Below are 25566 nucleotides of genomic sequence, written 5' to 3' on the forward strand. Positions count from 1 at the left end.
ATTGTGCTACTCCAGCGGATACTGTAAAACCTCAACAAGAGGTCAAATGATTTGTGGTGTCGGTGGAGCTTGTGCTTGGGCTGTAGGCACTTTTGGAGATTCCTGTATCAGGTCTCCACCATGCTGTGTGTGGAGTGGATACACACTATAAAATGCAACTTGTTGTAATGTTGTTAGTGCTTGGACTGAACCATAAGAACAATGGTTTGTCATCCATCAAGGCTGGACAAAGCTTGCAGAAGCCTTGTCTCATGACCTGGTCAAGTAATAGTGCAAATTCCTCTAAGGTTTCAGATGTATCAGTGACTGCCTCTTTCTTTTTTAGTGTGTCTCTGAATCAATAGCAAGCCAAGGGTTTATAATCTGTAGCTTTATGGCCACAGTGACCATGGCACTGTGAGCTCATTTTTTGATGACCAGGAACCTGAGACTCATCTCTTCTGTGAAGCTTGGAACAAGAAAATGATCTTGTTTTTCCATGGGGAAAATTTTCTGATGGTCCTGCAGACATTTCATGCTTGCGGTGGTGGTCCAGCAAAGAAGGGGGACCAACCAACAAATTGCATGTCAATGCGGTCCTGCAACATGTCTAACAGATTCAGCATGTAATTTGTCTGGACCGGCTGTCGGCACCGGTCATGATGTATTATTGAGGAAAGGAATGGATGTCGGGCAATCGCAGTCGCGATCAACCAGATTGTTAATGTACAAAATCTTACCTTTTTTTTTGGATAAAATAAAAAGATCTTAAAACACTTTTAGCACATCTATGTCCATTTCCTATGAATTATTAGGGCATTCAAAACTCATGAGCTGATATGGAAATTTTATGCATTGATTCAGCATAAAGTTGATGCTTCTATTTCTTAGCCATATCAACTACCTTTCCTATGTTCAGTGAAGTCAGTGAAACAAAAGTACTTGAACAGCCAAACTGATAAGCCATTCTGTTCCTGTTGAGATACTAACTTCATTTCACAATTCAATGCAAAATTGCCATCGATTGAACACTTTTGAAAAAGAAATAGTTTGAATGGAAATGAGAACAACCAATTATACATGAACTGATCCAATTTACTTGAATAACAACAGAATGATACAGTAGGTGTTGCTCAGTTTTCCCTTCAAACAACACAATTATCCACTAAGCCATCTTAAAAATTTATCTAGGTTTAATTAAACAAAAGGGGTAAAGACAAAGCTATACAAGCTCAAGATATTAGGCCATGATCGATCACAATGTCATATACTGCCAAAGCTAACAACAGAGATGGCATAAATAACATCTAATATTTTGACACCAATTATGTCCATTATACCGGTATGACATCAACATTTGAAGTGTCTTCACATCTCAATATTATTCCGTCGAGGCTTGATGGAACTATGCACTTCGCCCACTGGCATCCTGTGGAGAAGGGCTCAGAAGGAGGAACTATCATTAGAACATTCTCATTCTTTTGGACGATCCCCATTACACTCACAGTGCTGCCCTCTTTGACATAACTGCAGTAAATTGATTTAAGTAGTTAACCGAATGAACCTTGTGCAAAGATTTATTTGTTTCTCTCATTAGAGTGCCGATGATTAATGAGAAACATTAGACATGCGAAGAGAACCAGATGGGAAGAAAAATATTCCAACCATAACAGAAAATTGTCTATCTAACCAAGAAATACAATCCTAGCATCTTCCTTATTTCTACTGCAGAAAGCACAGACAGAAGAAACATTTTTTTATTTGATAAATGTTAGCAATTAAACATCTCAGATTACCCTTCTTTCAGGCGCATCACCACGCGGTCATCACTGGAAAGGTTCCTCTCTTGCAACCACCTGAGAAATTCAGGAGACAAGTCCATGTTGTTTGGGTTGACGTCGATAACAATAGACTCATCGACATATGGGGTCACCTTAGAACCATAACCGGCTTTGACCAGAGCTCTCAATCCCGATTGAAAATCAGATATGTAAAAGTCTACCACATGCCTCTGCCAAAGTTTCATATAAGAAGAATGTGACGGTTAGGTCAAAGTAATCATATGATACTAAAGCTTGTGCGCTTGTCGTTTAGTCTAAAAATTCCATATTTGTTTATAAAATTCAGCTAATTAGAAAAGTGGCATACCTCCATTGATCTTAATCCCCAGGTAAAACATCGACGCTGGGAATTGGCAGTCCTTGAGTCCCAGCCCCTGTATTCATATAGACCAGTGGATGTGTACACACATCTGGGGACCTTATGATATGATGACTCGAGTGGAAAGTTTCCACACGTAACAACCTGCAAAATGCTTAAGTTAAAAATACCAACTAGCTCGACAATTAAGAGCGAAACTAAGAGGAAGAGGGGTAGACAAGCAATAAAAAACATACGATATATGTTTAACAATCAGAAGTAGTATATTAAAAGAAAGGTTACAACTCAACCAAGAAAGACTTTTTCAGCAATGTTTCTCCACATATTAATCAGTTGACAGAAGCTCCATGGACCAGAAGAAGTACTAATTAAACCTTTGATTATGTAACAGATATTTCAAAACATGCTCAAGAGCTCACAACCAGTTTGAAGAGGACTACTTGCAAATATTTTAAAGCAATTATTTGTGTATCTTCAGAAAGAAAAAAAGAAACTATAGATTTACTCCTTAGATGGGTTTTAGACAACCAGCAATGGTGCTCAAGTTACGTACCCCAGAGACCTTGACATACTGCCCGTCCTTGGCATTTCGCAGATCAGCATCAGGATACTGGGCAACGAATCCTAAAATTGCTCTTCGTCCAAAACAAGTATTCCAAAAGGAAAGCACAATGACAACTCCAAATATGGTTACGACAACAATAAGAAGAATGGCATTTTGAACAGCACCAAGAATGAAGCCACCTGCAATAAACCCCATCACAAACAACAAAATGACAGACCAAAGGATAGGCTTAGGCAAGCTCCCCTTGAACAAATAATCATTCTCCTGAGTGAGATTAGTGACGGCTTGGTTATGAACAATGGAGGTGCTATGTGGCTTCATTGACTTAGTAGAATCCAGAGAACCTGATACTTTCCGAGGGGCTCCAGATGAATTAAGTGGCCCAGAAGATATTGGCCCCGAAGTGATGAGACCTGTAGTTGGCAGTACCGGTGGAAGAGGGCCAGAGTTTTGGCGAGCCATTGGGGTGACACCTCCAGATTGAGGCCCAGATGACTTTTTAACTGAATCCCCATGTCTAAGCGGGCCAGAGTTCGATTTCTGCCTACCAGAACCACCAGTGACAAATGAAGAACCAGAACTTGGGGCTACATAAGAAGACTGCCCAGGGCCATTAGGCATGATAGGCCCTGAGTGGGAAGCAGCACCTCCAAATGATCGATTTCTTGAAGGGTTATTACTAAGAGGCCCAGATTTTCTGGATTTTTCCACATGAAGATCAAACATCTTCCCTAGTTCCCCAGATTTTTTAATATCTCCACCTGTATATGGCATGGCTGTGGAGCAAATCACTGGAGGCTTCTCCTTGGGTTGCTCAGGTCGGCCTGAAACATAGAGGCCATTGCTGAGCTGGTGCGATGGGAATCTGGAACCCATTAGACTTCAAATGGCTTGACAGATCTTGGCAGGGCTGGAGACATATATCTATTGTAATCCACAGGGATCAGCACTCATGATGAGGAAAAAGTTGCAAGTTAAGTGCAATTCCACAATTTATACCTCAAGCGCTCTGTTAAAATACTAAGAAACCATGTCAGAGATCAAGAATGCATTTTCAGACACACTCTTTTACATGCATTGTTTAGTTAGAAATTCTACAGATTAAAAAAAGGAATGCAGTACATAAACGAATCAATTGAAATCCCAAGCCCATATTAGTATTAATGGAAAACAGCAAAATCTGATGCTACTCTTGGCAATAATAGCAAAATCTAAGTATCAATCCTTAAGACTCTGAAGTAGTCATACTTGGTTTCTGTTGGTATAATACTCATTTCTACTACTACCTTTCTTAACAAGACAAAGACAAGTACCTAGGAATTTAATGTTCCTCCAGGAGTGTTAATTGCCTGAGGTGATTGATGGCTATCCATAGCAAATTGAGGATCAGACAACAAAAGTACTCCAAATCTGAATTTTTTTTCAAGAAAATTTCAAGAGTATTGAGTCAATGGCTGGAAAAATAAAATATTTATAAAGTATATTTCCCTTACACTGAGTTACATTAGAAATAGGACTAACTAACCAAAACATGTAGCAATAACAAGGCAAACAAAGTAAAGGTCTCGTTCAAACTTGTTTGTCCAATTTGGGAAGCAAAATAAACCAAGGATCGCGGAAACAAAAACTTTCTAGAGAAGAAATGATTAAAAATGATAAAAAAAAGCTCTTAACTAGAGAAATAAGCTGATGATTGCAACTCTAGGCCTATAAAAGTGAATTTCATGCATTTGAAAATTATCCATACTAGAACTTCATTTTTCTTTTTCATTTTTTTTTTTGCAAATGGTAAGTAGTGAGGATGGGATTTGATCCTTAGACCTTGCTATCAAATAGTCAAAGTCTTAACCAGCTAACTTCGAAATATTTTGTAAACCATGTTAGGTGTCTCCAACTAGAAATAGTAATATGACAAAGAACAGAGATCAGGAAACTAAAAGTTGAGGATGATAAGTGATAACCTACTCAAGCAATGATATTAAATCTGCCAAAAGTTGCGTGAATTCTGTTTTCCATCATGTGATCTAATAACAATGTCACATGGAATGGAGATGACATAGAAGACCCTCCCCCGACCGGCCTCGAGTAGTTAGTAGTTTCTATGTCCTTGTGCGTTCCTTCAATCTTCCAATTCAAACTGGCTTTGGTCTCAAACTTCCATGGCACTATTATGCCTGTACTGATTATGCCCCCAATTCAAAATTTTATCATCAGCTCTTGAACAACACAGGTGAAGTTAAGAGAAAAATATTCTATGCTCAATAGCATCGTTTTGTGATTACTCCAATTTCACAGTTGATCTCCTTCAGTAATATATGCACCTCCAGTTAATTCAGCACATAAGGCATCTCATCTCAATATGTTGATTGCCTTTTATCTATTCAACTTTAACATTTAGTTTAATTTCTTTCTTTAGATCCTATAGGTCAAAAACAGAGATTGGAACTTACAAGCTCACCTTGAAACCTACATCTGAAAACAAGAGCTAGAAATCATGCAGAAGAAATTGAGGTTATACAGGAGTTTGGCTAAAATCAAGGGTATTATATCAAATAGTGACCTGAAACAATGAAAAGACTAAGTCAAATACACTGACATATTCAACAAGCAGAGATCAAATGAATATTCAGGTCTTAGATTGCAGCGCTAAAAAATTTCTGCAAGTCCATTTAGACTATCTAAGGTCACATAGACCGGAAGGCAGATAAATGGATTAAAAAATATAAAAATGCTAATAGGGACATCTCAATTTCCAATCCAATAATAGAATTCTTTGCTCTTGTATGAAACTTCAGATTTTTGCTGACTTCATTAATTTTTCCAATGCCCATAGAACGAAATACAGATTCCACTGTAACGTGCACAAACTTAGAATCTAACATAAAGCAACATACATGGGTGAAAGATGTCAGAAAAAGAACAGGCCCCTTTTTCAAAAAATTCTCTAAAATCAAGATAAAGATCTCGAATTTGCATTTCCACTCTGTACACTCCCATCTCTAACAAATTCCAATGCTAACCATCACTAACAAAACTGCAATTTTTTTCCAATTTATTTTTATTCCAAAAAATTGAAGCAAAATTCCCCCATAGACAAAAAAAAAACGGAAAAGAAAAACAGATCCAGTGACAAGGAAAAGCTACCAACGAGACAAAGGAAACAACTTTCCGCTACCTACGAACACGCTAAATGAATTTAAGCAACCAATTCGGGCCCAAATCAATCCCCGCCCGATGCCCATCTCCACCGCGGAGGAAACCAAATTCGGATCCAAATCTCGTTCCAACTCTACCAAAAGAAGACCGAACTCGTTCCCACTCACCCAGATCTAAAACCAGAGTGGGGAACAGACCCGCACTCGCCATTCTACCCCGAGCTCGGCGAGACTCGAAGTGCCAATGCCGCAAGAAACGATCCATACCTCAGAAAAAAGCGGGGAGTATCGCGAGTTGGGCGGATCAGAAGCACGCAAGAGATGGGGTTCAAGCTGCTACGGAGCCTGCAAGGAGAGTGGCCAAACCAAAGTGAGCATGGACCGAGAAGGAGGAATCAAAGAAATAGCAACAGGAGAGGAAGATGGAAGAACAGGCATCGTCTCTCTCTCCTCCTCCTCCTCCTCCCACCCCAACTCTTAATTGCAGTGAATCTCTTAGACAAAATGACCGTAGTAGCCCTAGGTTAATTAACATGTCTTGAGAATCTCCATGCATGCATCCATAATATAATTAGTATAATTAGTTAATTAATTTCAAGTGAAAATATGACACGTGCATTGTAGAGATGTTGGACTCCGATCCGACTCGAGTCTCGAGGCGTAAATAATGATTAAAAATAATATTCAACAAAGACGATCACTAAAGGAAAAGAAAAAATATGAAGATAAATGTGACCATGTCTTTGAATTAAAAAAATATATAATATTTTTTTAAAAAAATAGACATTCGAAATTGAAAATTAATGTAAATTTCAGCATGGGAGGAGTCTCATTAAAACCTGGGTGTCATCCTGCCATAAAAATCTAGCAGTTCATCAAATCGAAAGAATTATCGACGTCATCATCATTCACACGTTCCTGCATGCCGACACCCACGAAAAAAATAACAAAAGATTATAAAAACATGCTCAATCTATTACGCTAATCATCATGGAAAACGGGGTCAGAGAGACAAGAGAACATGTGGATTGAAATCATTGATAGCGAGAGAGAGAGAGAGAGAGAGAGAGAGTTACCGCCTGTGTTTAAATTAGGATGACGAATCACATTTTGCTGCTTACCCGATGGAGATGCCCATTGGTTGCAGCTACACACAACTGCCTTGCGGTGTGTACTGGCAAACAGTAAGTGCTGCCTTTTGGTTGTGTTGTGACGTCCCATCACTTGTTCTCGGGGCACATGACGATGTGATCCACCGCGACAGGCAGCGAGGAGACGCTCCCAGATGCCAACAACCTCGTGTCATCTTCATCACATGGATGGGAGGGAATGAGCCAGCTGCACTCTAAAATTTGTCATCTGCATGTGGCCCTCGTAAATCGAGGTGTCCAATCCCTTCTATCTTTGCATGGAAGAGGATCCCAGCTGATGACATGATTGTTTTGGACGAGGCAAATCTGATATGCAACCATCACTCTTGGCTTCATCAATGTCAAAGAACTCAGGGCACCAGGCAAAACTCCAGCTGGTATTCTCATCACGGCGACGAGGGATCATTTCATGTGGCACAAGCGACGAGCATCTATCTGAATTGGGATTCTTCGGAGCTGAGCCTTGATCACTATGCGCTACGGTGCTGCTTGTCACGAGTTGGCTCCAACTGAGGATTCATAGCTTCACGGCTCTTGCGATGCAGTGTATGCCTTGTCTGCACAGGGTGAAGAGGATAATAGTTAGTCGGCAATTTAATGGTAAAGCGACTCAGGATCATCAATTGTCCAGTTCATTCATCAAAGATAATTTTGTACCAGCAGACATATAATATTATTATGCAAATTCATCAAGCATAAGTGGTTTTGCATCACGTGAAGAAATTTCAATGATAATTTAAAACTTTAAAAGGAAACCCTAATCCATAGTCTTGGCAAACAAAACACCAAGTACAGACTGATTTTGGCATCTATCCATGTGACGCTTCAATTTAGTCGCACATTGAATATGTGAGGATGAATATGATTGTACATATGACTAGATGTATATATTACTAGTAACTCAGGTTTAAAACATTCTGGGTCATCTGTTTTTATACCTATCAAGGGTCAGATGCTGGTTAATCATTCTTATCTCTTCTAGTTCAAAATTGATAAGAGGAAACCATTTGTTACTCGATAGTCCACACCATTGTTATCGAGAAAACAACTCCACATTGCTTCTGTCTGCAAAACATCAATATTAATTACACGATGTAAAAGTTGGGAAACAGCAGAACTAATTGACGAGTTCAGGAGATATGGATGAAAGAAAGCAGGCAGAAAGATGGCATGTATTGTTTGCAGGCTTAAACGGAAATTGAATTTGTTTATAAAGCAAGAACATTGTTGTTTCAGTCAAAAAACACATGCTTACCAGAGATTTTAATCTTTTAAAACTGTTTACAGATTTAATTAGAAAAAAATAAACTACTTTCAGTTATAATTACATATATTCAAGCCTACAAATTAGAATACTGAGATAGCAACCTACTTTGGAAGTGAGAGCCACAAGGTTGCCCCCCATGAGCAATGATTTAGACATCTGTATTTGTCTTTGTTCTAGTTCCCATATAAGTTGCAACAACTTCTGATACAACCAAAGGGGTCAGATCACTGATATCTGAGCATTAGATCAAGCAAAACAAACAAACTACGGAGTTGTTGAGAGCAGTATGCCCTGTTGAACTTCACATTTTCAAAATGTTTCTTGTCCTACAATGACTAGAACTTCAGACATGCATGGAAAATTTCATCAACTTCTTGCAAAGCTGATCCTATCTAGTTAGTTCACAACATACCTAAATAAAAACAAATGTGTTTTAAGTATTTTTATTAAGATAGTTCCAACTGTATACAATAACATATTTAATACAATGCAGTTACGGCTGCTAGTTCTGCAGTGGTTTTTCCTTCTTAAATCATCCGAGCATTCTGATCTCTCTCTCCCCTATTGTGTAGATTGAACATGTTATGCAAACTCTTTTCTTGTTTTACCTCTCTTAAGTCCAATATTTTCCTTTTTGCAGGCCCTTGAATGAGGTTTGTTGCTTGTAGAAATCTAGAACCAGAGCAAAGGGAACTACATAAGTTCTCCATAGCAACCCTTACATTCACAATTGCTGCATCACTTTCTCATGCTGCCAACTTTCAAAAACAAACCTTTCTCCATGAACATATATTGATTTTCCTAATTTACTCCTTACATATAAAAGTATCACATAACCATATACATTATATTCTTACAACAAGGCTCCAATACGACCATTTAATTGGTCATACAATATGCTAACCACTGGACTCTACACATATGTTACGTTCATGTATTCTGCACCTAATCTTGACCTCTCAACGGACCTGGCTGCTATATTTTAATCTCCATTGACTGCATAATATTGATCAGTTCTTGTATACTACTACAACTTAGTTTCTTCAATTTCAGGTTTTAACCTTAGAATTTCTTTTAGCAAGCTGCTTCATAATTTTTGAACTTTATCATGCTCATTTCAGGAGCTCACACTGCATCCTCACCCTGACATCAGAAGTTTCTTGCAAAAGGTCCAGCTGGAAAACCATATTAACAGATTGTTTCTTCACTTTAGCTAGAGGTACTTATCTTGAACATAGTTATAGCAAACCAGTTTCCATATCCATACCGCTAATCTAATGAGCCAAGACACAGCACAACGAACATTTGATCACAAAAACTTGGCAAAATTTACCTTACACTTGAAAGGTTCATGTAAAATGAGCAGCTTAGAAAAACATACCAGATTGCAAATCCCAACATTGATCTGTACCAAAAATTCATTTCCATTAAAAAGGAGTAACAATGTTAGGAGAAAAGATAATGTCCAGACACAAAATTTTAAAATCTCAAGGTTTAAATTCTCTTTCATGATAGAAACTTAGTGTTGATCGTGATTGATTCTTGAAAAGCAGGCACAATGAACTCCTTACAGTTAAATTAAGTACTTCAAGGGCATATCCAAACTGTGTAAAATTAAATGCTTACAATTAGGAATGTCACAGGTCATGATGAGTTGGGTATAACAGAAGGCAAAGTCTCTTGAGGTTGTTCATCCATGATGTGCGTAACAGAAACTACAGGAAAATATACATGATATTAATTCAAAAAACAATTTCCTTGAATTCCTCATCTTTAGTAGCATGAAAAAGGAAAAAAGGCCACCATTCCTATGTAATGGAAATGAGTTGCTCTGTTTATGAGATTAAATTCTTCCTTGCTAGCCCAGTGCAAGCAAAAAGGAGGGGGGGATGTGGGGTTTGGGGCGGTGAGGGGGGGAATCATAGAATGAAACAGTAAAAATATATCCTTTCATCAAATTGATTAAATCTTCTTGAAAATTTGCTTTGTCACTAGTCTTGTTCTTCTGCCAAATAAAACAAAGCTTACCATAGCTTGTTCTCCTAAGCCAATTATCTCTACTTTCTTGTATCATGTTCTTGTCCCATTTACTACGGCTTCTAAAGATATGGTGCAAGCACAAAGCTGCATCATTTTTCACCTTTGAAGCCACAAATTGATCAACTAGGGATTTCATCTGCAAGACTGCAATTTTTGTGATAAATATTACATGAGGCATCATAGAAGTTGACAACACAATCAAGTACCCAACATTATTAGGCAAGCATTACCACGAGGTCTTCCAAAAGGCTGGCCATCTATATGAAAGCCATGAGGTAAGCGTTTAGTGGCAACGATTCTCGCAACATCAATGAGATACTGTTTTGTAATCTCAACGATTAATATCGGTCTCATTAGACTAATGTTGGCCAAATTCAACATTTAAGCTATCTCTCTAATGCATCGGGGAAGGGCACCCATCATCGCTGGTGCATTGGGTTTCCTGACCTTTATATGTATAAACGAGGTATATAAAATGATCTTTGCAATTGTTCCCTTTGAAATCGCATTTGCTCTCCCCAGCTCCTATGTGCTAAGCGTTTACTACTTTCTTTCTCGATCTTATCTAAATCAGAAAAATCTCAGGGAGTCAATTTCTGGTGCCTCTTCTATCACTTGCAGATTAGATTATCAAGCCTCAAGATGTAATCCAAGCAGGTATACACCAGTTGGAACTATTCCCTACACACGCGGCCAAAATTGCCCGGCTTCCAGACAAATAAAAAGAGCATCCTCAACTTCAATAGCTTCGTGATCAAACTAGAATCTCATGTGCAGAGAGAATGTAATCGCCAAATATGAAGTCTCATCATATTCCCCCTTCATCTTTGAACTATTTTCGTTGAATCTATGTATAATATCTTCTGATCAGCCTGCTCGGTAAAAGAGTCGAGCATTCTAAAATCCCTGTCCAACATCGTATCTTAATCTCATGTGTTTTAGCTCTGCAAACTCCATTCGCTTTCAGCAAAGCGAATGCGATCACACGACCAGACCGCGAAATCGGCTAGACAAAACCTAGAACCCGTTTTGTAGTCTTAAAACAAGTCGGGTGCAAAGGCAGTGGGGTATCGGGGGCGGACCTGAAGAAGCTGAGACAAGTTAGCAGCCGACTTAGTCTGAGATGGATCGCTTCTGCTGGTGCTCCGGGAGGGTTCCCTGCTCTGTGATGACAACAAGATAGGAGAAGGCCATACCGCGGAAGAAGACATGATTGGACAACTGGATCGAGCTCTTTTTGATCTAGCGGCCCACCGCCTGGTCCGCATTCCCGGTGATCCTCAAACCCTAGCTTCTTTGTCATCTTTGCCTTTCGAGAACAGAGCATGATGAAGGAGAGAGGCGGGAAAAGGTCTTCTACCGCATAGGAATACGGTGCGGAATCAAGTTAGAACCGTCAGATGTACCATGGACGATCCTGTCCGTTCGCCATGAAGGTCGATCTCCGGCCGTTGTGAGACGACGGCCTCAGTCCTAGCCACTAAACTTACCCCCATTTTCTTTTAAATATGTAATTGGATGGAGAGGGGAACGGAGAGGCTGGAGGACAATAGCGAAAAAGAGGGATGATGCATATCAACTGCCTTGTGCGGAATCAAAACATCACCGTCGGATTAACTCAGGATGATCCTGTCCGTTCATCAATGGAGCCATGATGGTTAATCGCGGGCCAGTGCGGGGAAACGGCCTAATCTGTATATTAAACTCACTCCCTTTTTATGCAAATATGTCACTCGATGTGGAGGACAAGAGAGAGTGTGGAGCGCACAATAGCAAAAAAGAGGGACGATGTATATCAACTGCCTTGTTATAGAGCCTAACAGCGAGTTTGGAGGAGAGAAAGGGGAGGAAGAAGAGAAGGCCCGAAGGTTTCGGGTGCTATAAAGCTCGCGGTTACGACTGGGTAAGAGATCGTCTCCTCTCTCTCTCTCTCCCTCTCGATCCTCCTTTTGGGGAGAGGCAAAGGTGGGGGGTCGGGACAGGAGAATTGGAGGTCGGGACGGGGTGGATGGGGACATGGCGGAAAGCCTACGGAGCCCTCAAGGATTCAACCAAGGTCGGGCTCGCCAAGGTCAACAGCGAATTCAAGGTTCGAAACCCTTCCCTGAATCTGAAAGATCTCATGGTCTTCTTCTTGCTCGAGTACTTTGCTTTCCAATTCGTACTAGCATTCATCAGATACCGAAGTGGTCGATGATGCTCTCTCTCTAAATCGTGTTTCTTCCATTGCTTCTTTGATTGATTTGTTGCAAGGATCTGGATGTTGCGATTGTGAAGGCTACGAATCATGTCGAATGCCCACCGAAGGAACGGCACGTGCGAAGTGAGTGAACTCGGCATGTATTCCAATTGAGTCATGTTTCTTGGTTCATTTTGTTGGATAGATTTTGGGAATTTGGTTGTTTGTATACGTATCTACTTTAACAATCAGAACAATTGGAAAAAGATGGAATTTGAGATTCCATCTGGAAAAAGGTCCTTATAACATGAATAAAAAAAGAATTCAATATGAAATCCGTACTTGAACCAGGGTTCTTTTAGCTACTTGTTGAATTGGCCATTCTGTTTAGATGTCAAGATTGAGCAACATTTATTTTGAGCCTTGTTTCGTGTTCCAGAGATATTTGCTGCTACAGCTGCATCACGGCCACGAGCAGATGTAGCTTACTGCATATATGCACTTGGCAGGAGATTGTCCAAGACACGTAATTGGACGGTATGTAACATCCACATTCTTCGAAACATGTTATTACACACTTAACTCTGATAACAAATTAATAATTTGTACGCTGAGCCTTATATTTGAGCTATCATGCTACTAAATTTACCATTTAATTTGATGTAAGATTGTATTGAACGAAAGCATGAGTATAGCATTATCTAATTCCAACTATCCTGTTAGTTCTCTTACTTTTAAGGTTATTCTGCTATCGTAGTGCCTCTGTTGTGTACATTACATGTTATTTACATTTTGTTCATTGTAAACATCAACGAATGCTGTAAGACATCAATAGCAATGTGGTTTATGATATGTTATCAACCATTGGATTACACAACCGAGTCCCTACGAACTTCCAAGGTTTCAAGTCCAGATTGACATGGTTGTTGAGCAAAAATGGAAGGCCAGAAGCTGCTGCTCGAAGTCGGAGATCAAGTCCATACGAGTAGCTGGAGGGTACAGCACAGAGTTCTATTTAACTTTGTCTTGCTATTTGTCATTAACAAAAGTTATAACAACTACATATATTCAACGCATAACTGCAATATTTTACACAAATCATATTGTTTTTTATTTTTCCTTAGGAAAGGTATGAGGGAACATCCCATCCAACTTCATACTTGAAAGAAATTGAGAATTCAGATTTGGTACTAGCTAATGGTTTGTAGATTTGTACTTCAAAATGACAATTAAGTCTTGATGAAATTTTACAGGTTGCTCTGAAAACATTGATAGTTATGCACAGGACACTGAGAGAGGGTGATCCTACATTCCGTGAGGAACTATTGAGTTACTCTCGTCGAGGAAGTGTTCTGCAGATATCCAACTTTAAGGATGATTCAGGTCCTCTAGGTTGGCTCCTCTCTCATCCTTCTAGAACGCCCACTATTGCTGGTTTAAGTAGGAAAATTTTGGTCCATTCATAATGCTCAGGGTTTCCTTCATGTAGCTTGGGATTGTTCTGCATGGGTAAGAACATATGCACTCTACCTAGAGGAGCGGCTTGAGTGTTTTAGGATCTTAAAATATGATATTGAAGCAGAACGACTGATGAAATCTCCACAGCATTCAGCTAAGGTCTCTTCCCATTGTCAAAATATTTTTACGATTTAAGAGGATCATAATTCTATTTTTGTGCATTTTTCTTTCCTTTATAAATTTCCAGGGACACAGCCGGACCAGAAGCTTATGCTGTCCGGATCTGTTGGAACAGTTGCCCGCTCTGCAACAGCTCCTGTTCCGCCTTATTGGTTGCCAAGTAAAATCAAATAGCAGTTGTTTCCCTCTATATGCTATTAGGAAATATGACAGTTATTTTTATTATGGCTATAACTTTATTTTCCACCATTGGTTCTACTGAACTTACTATATCAAATTCATATGTTGTAGCCTGAAGGAGCAGCATTTGGGAACTTTCTTGTTCAATACGCACTTGCTCTGGTGTGGTCTTTTCTTTTCCTTTGCTTTTATTTTTCTTGAGATTTTCTTTGATTACAGTTTTAGTGTATTTTTGGCAATCTATTTTATGCCGGTCTGTGGTTATCTGATTTCAAGAGTTAACATGACTGTGTTGCCATATATCTGCTTAAGTTTGTACGAGCATTATTTTTAATTATTTGAACATGATGTTAAAATAACTAAGTCAAAATAACCTAGGAATGTAAAATTTATATAGTTCATGTGGGTAGTAATTGGTCTTCAGACAGAGTTTAGATGCCATATTTCTTGTAAAATCTCTCTTCTAATTTTTCTGATAATGATAAATTCTGAAGCAGCAACTTCTTTGACCTTGGCTTGTATAGGATTCATAATGATTCATTCTAGTTGTTGTTTCTCTTATTATTTCTTATCATGCCTTTCACATTTTGAAGTATGTTATTAATTTCTTTATAATTACAAGTTTTCTTTTTATTCATTAATGGCAACTGTGTATATGAAGTATGAAGTAGACATGAAGGACTTGAATTTCTTTGAACTATTTGACGTCCTCATTGGTGTCTGAACACTATCATAAACATTCTTAATGTATTATAGAACAAACAAATAGTTTCCCGAATATAAACATTAAGCTGATAGATATTTCCTGTTTTGTCACTTAGGTTTTGAAAGAGAGCTTCAAAATATATTGTGCAATCAATGATGGAATCATCAATCTGGTGGATATGGTACATTGACTTTATATTGTTACATTTTACACCTCTCGATCAACAGATAATCCAGTCACTCTACCTTGGTTTATCCAATTTCATCTTATGCAGTTCTTTGAGATGTCAAAATATGATGCCATCAAGGCCCTTGAAATATACAAAAGAGCTGGGCAGCAGGTATACATTGTTCTTTGCAAGGTCTCATACTTCTTGTCATAGACAACTAATTCTAAAAAGAATTATTTTTATGAAAAATAACAAAAACTAATTCTAAAAAGAAGAATTGCCGAAAATTAATTTTGACTGGAAGTGATTCTTAATGTATGTCTCTTCATTTTCCTGCAGGCAGAAGCTCTCTCGGAATTTTATGAAATCTGCAAACATTTGGAACTTGCCAGGAACTTTCAGTTCCCAACTCTGAGACAGGTTCTCTCATTATATCCACTTTATGAATAACTTACCATTTTACCAACTGAACTAGACAGTTTTAAACATCTAATACGGTTCATCAACAATTTGTCAAAACTACTGGTTATCAGAATATAAATTGTTGAAGCCTTTCACCTACCAGATTAAGCTGTTTGACGAATCAATAATGGATAAGATTTAACATGATATTATAGCTGGAGGTCCCAAGTTTAAGTCGCTATGCTTCATGAATTCTTTCCTATTTAATTTGAGTTCGACGAGTTGGACACACAGGCAAGAGGGAGCATTAGAATATAGATTACTAAATCTTGCTTCATCTATTAGCTTAAACTTTTTGAATATTAACACTAACCACTAACTGACAACGAATTATAAACTTGTGCTCATATTCCTGTTTAGGCATCTCAACGTTGACTTCGCCAACTGGATACTCCTAACTACACAAATTTTCCTACTAATGATGCGTTTTTTATCTATATTTTCTTAGCCACCTACTTCATTTCTTGCAACAATGGAAGAATACATCAGAGAAGCACCTGGGATTGGTTCTATTTCAAGTAAGAAGCTGGTGAGTGCAATTAAGTTTGCAGGATATGCTTGCATTGGTTCTCTATGTTGCTAATAAAGTAGTCCTGTACAAGTAATTGCTTAAGAATTTTCCTTGCATTTTATAACCTGTGGAAAAAGAAGCTTGGTTGTCAGGCATATATGTGAAACAAAAAGAAGGACTATATGATCAATGGTTGTGATGCAATGTCATAGCTTTATGAACATCATATGGTAAATTGGATATGATGAGGCTAATTACCATCTGAATATTAAATGAGGACTCTATCTTAGCTCTCTTCTCCTCCTCCATTTTTATGGTGAAAAACATGTATTGACTATGACACTTAAAAATTGCTCGAGATTTCCTGCATGGCAGTTGAATTTTCAACTATTATTTTATGTATTTGCATAGGTTTTTCTTTCTTAAATGATCAGACTTTTAGTTATTTTGTAGCAAAAATTCTTCTATAATTTTAAATGGTTGGACAAAAATGATTGGTTGTTGATGTCTTTTATGATTCTTTTTTCAGAAAAGATGTTGAAATGGCACCGCCCTAATTCCATCTACTAGATGTAAAAAGAAAAAAAAGAAGAAAGAAGTAATCCAGTAAAAAGAAACAGTGAAAAGCCAAATAAAAAAAGTAGGAAACAAAAACAAGAAAAACTACCCAAGAACACAAGAATTTCCAATATCCTGCCATAATATGAGCTCAAAATGCTGTAAAGGCTTGTGTAAAGTATAAACTATATGCACCTGAGAATGGCAGTCTCCCATATATTAGCTTTCTAATTGTGTTGTTTGGGAACTCTTAAATAAGTGTACTTATTGCTTATATGTTTAAACCAGGAATATGAAGAGAAGAACGAACCAACAGAAGATCAAGAAGAAGCCCCTCCTCCAGAGACTGAGAAACCAGAGGAAGATGAGAAGCAGCCACCTGAAGAGGAACAGCCACCAGAGCCTGAACCTATAATGGAGGCTGAACCCCAGCCAGCTACTATGGGGGACCTGTTGGTATGTTATGTGTATCCTTTTGTATATTTATTCCATGATGTGAATGCATTAGGAAAATGATATGCATCTCTTATGTCGTCATGCAGGGCTTAGATGAAATAAATCCTGCTGCTGCTGAACTTGAGGAAAGTAACGCATTGGCTCTAGCCATCATTTCACCAGGTAGCCTAGTGTTCATTTTTCATGTCATTAGCACAGAAGAATATGATGTTATTATGTTTCTGTGTCTAGAACAAGAATACTTTTCGAGATCATTGAAATTCTATACTATATCTGAGAAAAGTCACATGCTTCTCTGTGCTTTCATTGTTAAACCATTGCAAGCAACCATAATAATTTATTTAAGTTGCAGGGAATGATACAAAGGCCTCGACAGCTCATGACTTGTTTGGAACTGATTCATCTGGGTGGGAGTTAGCGTTGGTCACTACTCCAAGCAGCAACACCAGCCACTTGGTTGAGAGCCAACTGGTATATTCCTTATCTAGTTGCAGTCACACTTTGAGTTTTCATTGATCATCTACTCGTAGAGTCTACAGCGATTAAGAATTCTGTATCTGTAGGGAAATCATGTTCTTTGTTGTTCTACGTTTCCAGGATGATTGTGGCTTCAAGATTTTAGCCAATTTCCTGCTCCTAAGCATTTAAAAGAACAGTGAAGGTAGATATGGCACATTCTAATTCACCTCCGTTACATTTCTGCTGCGCAGGCTGGTGGGTTCGACAGGCTTTTGCTCGAAAGCCTCTACGAAGATTCATCAAGGAGGCAACAAATTGCTGCGGCTTACTCCGGCGGCGGCATGGACGCTAATCCTTTCGACTTCGGAGATCCCTTCGCCATGTCGAACAGCATCGCGCCTCCACCAAGCGTGCAGATGGCCCTGATGGCACAGCAGCAACAGCAGCTGTATTATCAGCAGCAGCAGCTACAGCAACAGTACTACTCCCCGCAGCAGCAGCAGCAGCAACAGCAGCAGATGATGATGATGATGGTGCCTTACCAGCCTCCATATCCTCAGCAGCAGATAAGCTCTGCCAATCCCTTCGGTGACCCATTTGCTGGCTTCCCACAGGGTTCAACCCCACAGGGCAATCAAAATCTTCTCTGAGGAGGCCATTTCCTCGCTCTTCTTCAACCGTATATCTTCCATCAAGGCATATGTGTTGGTGATTCAGGACACCAACTCATGTTATATGATTCTGTATACAAGCCCTATCTTTATTGTACCATTACCTATGTTAGATCCGACGACCACTATGTTCTTCCATGGCAGCACGAACTGCATGTAGCAAACTCTGCATGCCGGGCGAGTTTAATTTATGACACGAGTAGCCTCGATTATTGCCCTCCAAGTCACATTATCCACTCATTAAGGAAGAATATACAAAATAAAGTACTCTTATTTGTTTATTATTTGAGCTTTTATAAATCGATTAGTGATGATTTGATTATATACATGTTACGTTAAATCTCGTTGCCGGTTTGAGATGTTGAAGTCAATCGAGATCTTATTTTACCTTTAAACAGTGTTAGGAAACGTTAAATCCTCTTGTTGTTATTTGATAAGTTGATTTGACGTTAATTGAAATCGCCATAAATTACTTCAAGAAACAAACCCAATTGATACTTAAGTCCGTTGAAGAAATAAAGTATTAATAAAATGTTATGAGTGTCTAGAGAGATAAATATTGTGTGATGGAATACACTTGAGGGATTTTTATAGTTTGATGTTGAAGATAATTATATACATCTTATAGTGTGCTGTGTCAAATTCATAAGATGTGTGCCATATGATAATAAAGTCTAAGATATGAGATAACGATAATCATGATTGAAATATTAGGGATCCATCGTCAAAAGTGTCAACCACAAGTGTCACAAAGTATCGAGGTAACAGTACATAGTGTCGAGATATTAATCACATAGTATTAAGGAGTCAATTACATAATTCATAACGAGGTATTTAGTCATGTAACTCCCAATGAGATATCGATCACATTATTATTATTTTACTATCTCTAATAATATTTTTTAATAAATTATTAGCTTAAATTTAGATTACTATTATTATTTATATTTATTTTTCATGATATTTTTCTTTCTTATTCTCTTAAGATAACCACTTCAATTAGATGTTTTGTTCGTGCACCTCCGCGGACCAACCTGGCTAAATCAGGGTCACGCCTTGTCCTTATGACGTGCCGCATTCACCTGCGGCAACAACATGGTTTGACGAGCCATGTTCTTCTGCACCGGTCGCTAGAACTCCTTATTTAGTCCCGGAGGAGCAACGGACCGCCTGACGCTTCTCGAACTCTACTCTCCTCCCATGGCGGAAGAACCCAACGCCGGTCCCTCCAATCCCCAGCCGCCCCCTCCGTCGTCCGATGAGGGGCTTGGGAAACCTCAGGTACTTCGATCCTCCTCGTTTCTGTCCCTGTTTCCACGCTGTTTCCCTTTGATTTCTTTGGAGATCTCGACCGGTTCTCAAGGTCACGCTGGTTCAGATATCACGTTCTTGCTTTAGTTTTGCGTTGTTTTGGGGAAATCAATTTCTTGGATTCTTCTATTTTCTTTGGACTTGGAATATATATAGTCTTAATTGAGGATGATCCCATTCCCCATTCTCATGTTGTTAGGGTTTCTGTATGACTACTTGAATCTGCAAAATTGTGTCAAAAATGACTTTTTTCCCCCCTTCCTCTCATGTAAAGATTGGTTATTGGGCTCTTATGTTTTCCTGATTCTTATTTGCCCGCCTCTTACTGTTGCTGCTGTGGTGATTCAGGTACCATATATTTCTGATTTCCAGATGTATCCGTTCATGTACACTAGACCATTTCCTTCACAAAACCTAGAAGAAGATGACAGCGGTCCAGGAATTTATGCCATCCCCTGCCTACCGTACATGAGCCCTATGGCTGGGTTTTCTCCAAACACTCTCATTCCGCTTCGCTATAAGATACCAACGTAAGCATCTCTTTGCAACTTGCTGAAGATAAATTTTGTTCTGCTGTAATCAGTCAGATATGATCAGTCAAACTTGCTGAAGATAAGATTGAGCGAGCTTTCCTTTTTACTTTGTTTTGAAAGAGTTTGAGTAATCAATTACTGTTATAATTACTATGAATGAACTGTCTAGTTTTGTTGTTCAAGGATGTTCGCAAATTGCCATACTAATCTTCCTCTGGACCCTTTCTTAGACACCTTTATATTTTATGTCTTGTGTTCTTCCTTTTATATTTTGGTAATTTGTTGGCATTTTTGTGGTAAGAACTATTATTTTGTTGATTATAATTTGATAGCCCCTTGTTCACTTGATTCTGGTGATATACCTTTTTATGCTTTTGCTTTTTTGTTAATTTTTGAAAGACCATTCTATGTTGCATAATTGATGTATTATTTCATGATAAGCATGAAAACAGAGTAATCAGAATACTATCTATAGGTGTGAGGAAAGCAGGAAAGGTGAATTTCTGTAACCTGCCATACCATACAAACTACAAAAGCTTATAAGGATGCCATCTTGCTCCAACAGTTATCATGAGGTGCTTATACTTGCTTACTTATAAATTCACTTAACTTGCTCTTCTTTGAGTTCTTAATTACTCATACTGAATACTGCACGAGTTCAACGATGATAGTAGGGGCAGAAGACCAAGCTTCGGAGTCATGTACCGTGGCTATTCAGGATAAAAAGGTCTAGAATCTAAGAGACAAACAAACTTAAACAGAATGACGTTAAGGTAAATCTTAAAACTAGGGTTTTGTTTGGGAGATGTGGTGGCCTGATGATCATGTTGTTATAGTCAAAAGATGACTTGATTAGAGTTTGAACAAAGTTTAGTTGGGTAACCTTCTGTTTTCAAAAGGTTAACGCCAAACATTACATATATGTTGGGATCAGTAATACACTAAGAGGGAGTGAATTAGTGTAAGTATGTGTTTGAAAACTTCTTAAAAGCTAATTAAGCAAGTATATAAGATTTAAGGTACACAAGCAAGAGAAGATGTACAAACCCTTTTATAGTCATATGTCTATTCTTGGTTTCTATTTTCTTGAGCTACCGATATCCACTAGTGATGTTTCGATGGTTGAAAATCAGGACCCTTACACCTTCCTCCTTTTCAAGGCTATGGATATAACCTTTATACTTGGAGAAGAACCTCTGTTTACAGAACTCTCTTCTTCACCTTCTTAAACTATCAATACTATTCAATTACAAGTAGATGAAGATTAGGAAAGATTGAGAATCCAAAGGAAAAACCTTTACAGCTCAAAAGAAATCATTGACACAAGGTTTCTCACATTTTTGCATTTTGAATGCTCAGATTGCTTGGATTTACAACCAATGTCCGGATGGGGTACTTATAGTTATAACATATTGTTGGATTAGAATCATTTCTGTACCTGTCTTTCTTTCTTACCATGAAAAGATATAACTTTCAACTTCCTGTCAGTATACAACTTCAAGGTAACCTTTTTTATTTATCTTTATTTTGTTATTCTTGCAAAGCTTTTCTATCCACTTGTTGGTTTGATCTCGTCCCAACTTTGCCATAAAGTCTTCAAATTACTAGACTAAATTATTCCTGAATTAACTATCTCTGGTAGCTTGAATTGTTATAAATTGGATTACCTGAGTTTATTTGTAATGGCAGACAACATAGCACTTAGTTGTCTATATCTTTCTTGATTTAAGTGTAGGCTTGTGGAGTTGTTGGTTCTAAAATTCTAGATATTCTTATGAAAATTTTATTTTCAGATTTTCACTGAGGAAATTTTAGAGGTTCAAATAATTTAATGAGAAGTAGGAAATGTAGTGATCCATTATGACAATCTGCATAATTTTGTAGTTGGTGCCTTAAAGTTTGGATATATGTCTGGTCTTCCAATAAGAAATAATAAAAAATTGATGTCTTTGAAAGTAGGTTCTCTATTTGTAGGGTTAAGGTTGCATATCCAACTTCCCCAAACTCCTCACTGGCATATGAGCCTCATGCATTTGTTCATTCTTTTTCTTAATATGCTTATAAAAAAACAAAAGCTAAGTAGATACATAAAAGACTATTGGCAAGTCATGTAGAAAAGTATCTTTCTTGCACTAATAGACATTTGCTTCTAAAAGTAGGATAAGGCTTGAAACAACTATATCTGAAAATCAACTTAGTTTTATGCTTAGAAGATCAATCATAGAAGCTATTTATTTTTTAAGATAACTAATGAAAAAGTATAGAGAGAAAAAAAATATTTGCATATAGTTTTTATCGATTTAGAGAAAGCTTATGATAAAGTTCCTAAATATCTATTATGGTGGGTTTTAGAAAAAAAAAGTTGTATCCACTAGTCATGTTGATGTTATTAAGGATATGTACGATAATGTAGTTTTTCGTGTTAGAACTATAGAGAGTGTGTCTAGTGAGTTCCCTATTAGTATAAGATTACATTAAGGATCTGTTTTAAATCGCTACCCTTTCACATTAATAATGGATAAACTTACTAGATATTTACAAGCCTTGGTGTATATTATTTGCTGATGATATTGTCTTAGTTGATGAGAGCCTAAGTGGAATTAATTATAAGTTTGAGTTTTGGAGGCAATCCTTAGAAGCTAAAGGTTTTAGATTAGGGAGGACTAAAATTGAATACATGAGATACAATTTTAGTATTACTAGGAATAGACAGGAGAATATAGTTAAATTGGATATGCAAGATGTTCCTTTAAATAAAAGTCTTAGGTATCTTGGGTTAATTATTTAGTAAGATGGAGAGATTGATGAAAATATTATTAATAAAGTAAAAAATAGGATTGTTAAAATGACGAGGGGCGTTAGGAGTCTTGTATGATCACCGGATACATTTGTGATTAAAAGAAAAATTTTATAAGACAGTTGTGAATCAGTAATTCTTTATGGCTACGAGTGTTGGATAATTAAAAAATAATATATAAAAAGTTTGTGTTGTTGAGATAAGAATGCTGAGATGGACATGTGAAGTTATCAGGAAAGATAGGAAAACAATATTTTTATTTATAAACGATTAGGTATCGCTTCGATAGAGGATAAGATGAGAGAGAATTGTTTAAGATGATATGAACATGTGCTTAGAAGATCTACGGATGCATTAGTTAGAAGAAACGAAATAATTAATGTTAGTAATAAGATGACAGACAAAGGAAGACCCAAAAGGATCTTAATAGAAACTATAAATAAGAATTTAAATATTTTAAATCTAACTAAACATATGGTATTTTGTTGATTTACGGTTTTGTTGTTGTTCTTGTTGTTGTTGTACATTTGATTCTGAAAGTAGTTTATGATAGTCTTTAACATAGTTTTGTTTTTGAGAATACTTTCATTTTTCTTGGGAAAGTTTTGGTGTATTGTATGAGGATGTTGTCTGGAACGGTTCTCTTGATGTATCAAGGAACTTAGAGATCTTTGTATTTGGACATTAGCCCCACCTGTTGATTCTTGTACTTCAATCTGAGGAGACTGGTTAACAGAGGGCCATCTTGCTGTTTTTCTGCTTGAACTTTTAAAGGTGTCTAGTGCTCACTGGAAGCTAATATAAATTTAGAAAGAATTCCATTCTCTGTCAGGTTATGTATATTTCAACACAAACACCAAGTGCAGTTTAGCTTATTAACAGTCTGTTGCAAGACAAAGGTGATTGTACGCATTTTTTTATTTTATTTATCTTGAAAGTTGTCATTATTGATTGTTTGTTGTCATTATTGATATGGTATAAATAAAGTTTAAATAAAGTTGTCATTAACTTTAACAGATATGGTATAAATAAAGTTGTCATTATTGATTGTTTGTTTAACATGTCTGTTTCCGTTTACAGTTGTGCATGCACATACTTTTTGGGAATTTGTCTGTAGCATGTTGAGCGTTTTCCCCTCCGCGATAGAATATGAACTATGAATTTCATTCTTTCACCTCTCTGATGTGCACCTTTCAGGAGGCAAGAATCTACAGGTGGGGCTAATGAGCAGCATGGGCAAGAAGTGAGACAGCAACAAGGTCCTCAAAGGCAACCTGTCGTGAGGAGATTTCAGTTTGCAATTCAAATTGATTTGGGTCTCATCCTCAAGTTGGCAGCGGTGGTCTTTCTTCTCAGCCAGGATGGATCAAAACACAGGCTCATTCTTATGATGCTCTGTGCCTCACTTGTGTACCTGTAAGATGAGATTTTACTTAAAAAGCGCGAGATATATTTGATCCCTGATTTGCACAAAGTGGGAATCATAGTCCTTACTAATTGCCTATGATCAGGGAAAATTTTCTCTTATCCAAGTACATTTAGGAGTTTTAGAAGGGCTCTACTCCGGTTTACCTACAATGGCTTGCCCCATCACTCACCCTTTTAATCCATTCCGCAAATTGCAGATACAGAACTGGAGTTCTTGCCCCCTTCATAAGATGGCTTCAACAAGCAGGAGCGCCCCCTCAACCTCGACAACTTGTGCAGCCACAGAATGACCATCCTGTTGGTCATGGTGATGCAAATAATCCTCAACCTGGTATTACGTAAACCTGTAAAGCTTAAACATTTTCATGTGCACGTTATTCTAATGGAACGCGGTCTCTTATCATGATATCTGATGAGCAATGAACAACAAGTTTATAGGACATTAGTAGTGAAATTGATGCTGAAATGGGTTTGAATTACTTGCAGACCAAAATGTTGGAGTTGAGAGGCAGAACCAGCATCATCAACCAACAGAAGGCCAAGAACGACCGCCTGCAAATGAGAATCAACCAGAACCTGAGGGAGGACGGGGGATCAACTGGTGGCTCATTGTGAAAGAGATCCAGGTGTTCATCATCGGTTTTGTGACTTCTCTTATTCCAGGTTTCCATAACAATGGTTAATCTCCATCATCCCAAAATCTCATCACTTTTACTCTGTCGTATCTCATGTATGTTTGTACCCTTATTTCCTCGCATCTGTAGAATCAAAACTTTTCCTCTTTTCCTTTTAACTTGGAAGTGACCTTCTCTTGTAATCGAAAATATCTGTTGTGTTCGGGTGCTAATGATCTCTTGGTAGACTCCCGCCACCGAGCCGTTGACCTCTTTGAAGTCGAACTTGCTGTTTCAAGGTCCTCGAGTCAAACTTAGATTACTCATCTGACGAAGGCATGACCACATGGATTTCTCTTTTATTTAACCTTTTTCCTTAGATTTGAGAACTACTTAATATGCAAATTACTTTTGTGTATAATTGACCATTATTGTTAAAAGTAATGCTTTACATATTTAAATAGAAAAACATAAGAAAATGCTTACATAATTAATCAGGATTCCCATGTCTCATTGACTCGGGCAAATGAAGCCAAATGAGAAGAAGATGCCAACAAAAGTTTGACCTGCGTGGTTG

General features: G+C 37.8%; 3 protein-coding genes across 7 annotated transcripts; 2 read left to right on the forward strand and 1 right to left on the reverse strand.

Annotated features, from left to right (window-relative positions):
* Window positions 1-1053: 1053 nt before the first annotated feature.
* Window positions 1054-6338, reverse strand: LOC103990597 (uncharacterized membrane protein At1g16860). Of its 5 annotated transcripts, none has more exons than XM_018829394.2 (6): window positions 6127-6338; window positions 4018-4114; window positions 2693-3713; window positions 2128-2283; window positions 1776-1990; window positions 1054-1506 (listed from the first exon to the last, which is right to left on the reverse strand). In XM_018829394.2, exons 3-6 carry the CDS (start codon window positions 3578-3580, stop codon window positions 1314-1316), a joined length of 1452 nt encoding a protein of 483 aa, XP_018684939.2. In that variant the 5' UTR covers window positions 3581-3713; window positions 4018-4114; window positions 6127-6338; the 3' UTR covers window positions 1054-1313. The 5 variants fall into 5 exon arrangements, with proteins under 5 accessions (XP_018684939.2, XP_065047006.1, XP_009408066.2 ...); XM_065190934.1 differs by lacking the exon at window positions 4018-4114 and adding an exon at window positions 5163-5264; XM_009409791.3 differs by lacking the exon at window positions 4018-4114 and having other exon boundaries at window positions 2693-3628.
* Window positions 6339-12281: 5943 nt separating this feature from the next.
* On the forward strand, window positions 12282-18486 carry LOC103990596 (putative clathrin assembly protein At5g57200). Its single transcript, XM_009409785.3, has 15 exons — window positions 12282-12406; window positions 12571-12640; window positions 12936-13033; window positions 13750-13888; window positions 13986-14113; window positions 14202-14294; window positions 14426-14476; window positions 15136-15201; window positions 15295-15360; window positions 15529-15609; window positions 16100-16180; window positions 17009-17176; window positions 17263-17338; window positions 17529-17647; window positions 17887-18486. Exons 1-15 carry the CDS (start codon window positions 12326-12328, stop codon window positions 18283-18285), a joined length of 1716 nt encoding a protein of 571 aa, XP_009408060.2. The 5' UTR covers window positions 12282-12325; the 3' UTR covers window positions 18286-18486.
* A 944-nt stretch (window positions 18487-19430) lies between these two features.
* LOC135678307 (uncharacterized) lies at window positions 19431-25222 on the forward strand. Its single transcript, XM_065190936.1, has 5 exons — window positions 19431-19587; window positions 19966-20147; window positions 24145-24363; window positions 24573-24706; window positions 24862-25222. Exons 1-5 carry the CDS (start codon window positions 19507-19509, stop codon window positions 25056-25058), a joined length of 813 nt encoding a protein of 270 aa, XP_065047008.1. The 5' UTR covers window positions 19431-19506; the 3' UTR covers window positions 25059-25222.
* Window positions 25223-25566: the final 344 nt, after the last annotated feature.

This window comes from Musa acuminata, chromosome BXJ1-7 (assembly GCF_036884655.1).
Source record: "Musa acuminata AAA Group cultivar baxijiao chromosome BXJ1-7, Cavendish_Baxijiao_AAA, whole genome shotgun sequence".
Lineage (NCBI taxonomy): Eukaryota > Viridiplantae > Streptophyta > Magnoliopsida > Zingiberales > Musaceae > Musa > Musa acuminata.

Coding starts and splice junctions, on each gene's coding strand:
- LOC103990596 (XM_009409785.3), top strand. CDS start 12,326: ATGGGGACATGGCGGAAAGCCTACGGAGCCCTCAAGGATTCAACCAAG. Junction 15,202..15,294: donor TCATCAATCTGGTGGATATG/GTACATTGACTT, acceptor CATCTTATGCAG/TTCTTTGAGATGTCAAAATA. Junction 17,339..17,528: donor TCTAGCCATCATTTCACCAG/GTAGCCTAGTGT, acceptor TTTAAGTTGCAG/GGAATGATACAAAGGCCTCG.
- LOC135678307 (XM_065190936.1), top strand. CDS start 19,507: ATGGCGGAAGAACCCAACGCCGGTCCCTCCAATCCCCAGCCGCCCCCT. Junction 19,588..19,965: donor AGGGGCTTGGGAAACCTCAG/GTACTTCGATCC, acceptor GTGGTGATTCAG/GTACCATATATTTCTGATTT. Junction 24,364..24,572: donor TGTGCCTCACTTGTGTACCT/GTAAGATGAGAT, acceptor CGCAAATTGCAG/ATACAGAACTGGAGTTCTTG.
- LOC103990597 (XM_009409791.3), bottom strand. CDS start 3,580: ATGGGTTCCAGATTCCCATCGCACCAGCTCAGCAATGGCCTCTATGTT. Junction 2,284..2,692: donor AGTATGTCAAGGTCTCTGGG/GTACGTAACTTG, acceptor AGCATTTTGCAG/GTTGTTACGTGTGGAAACTT. Junction 1,507..1,775: donor GTGATGCGCCTGAAAGAAGG/GTAATCTGAGAT, acceptor AATTTACTGCAG/TTATGTCAAAGAGGGCAGCA.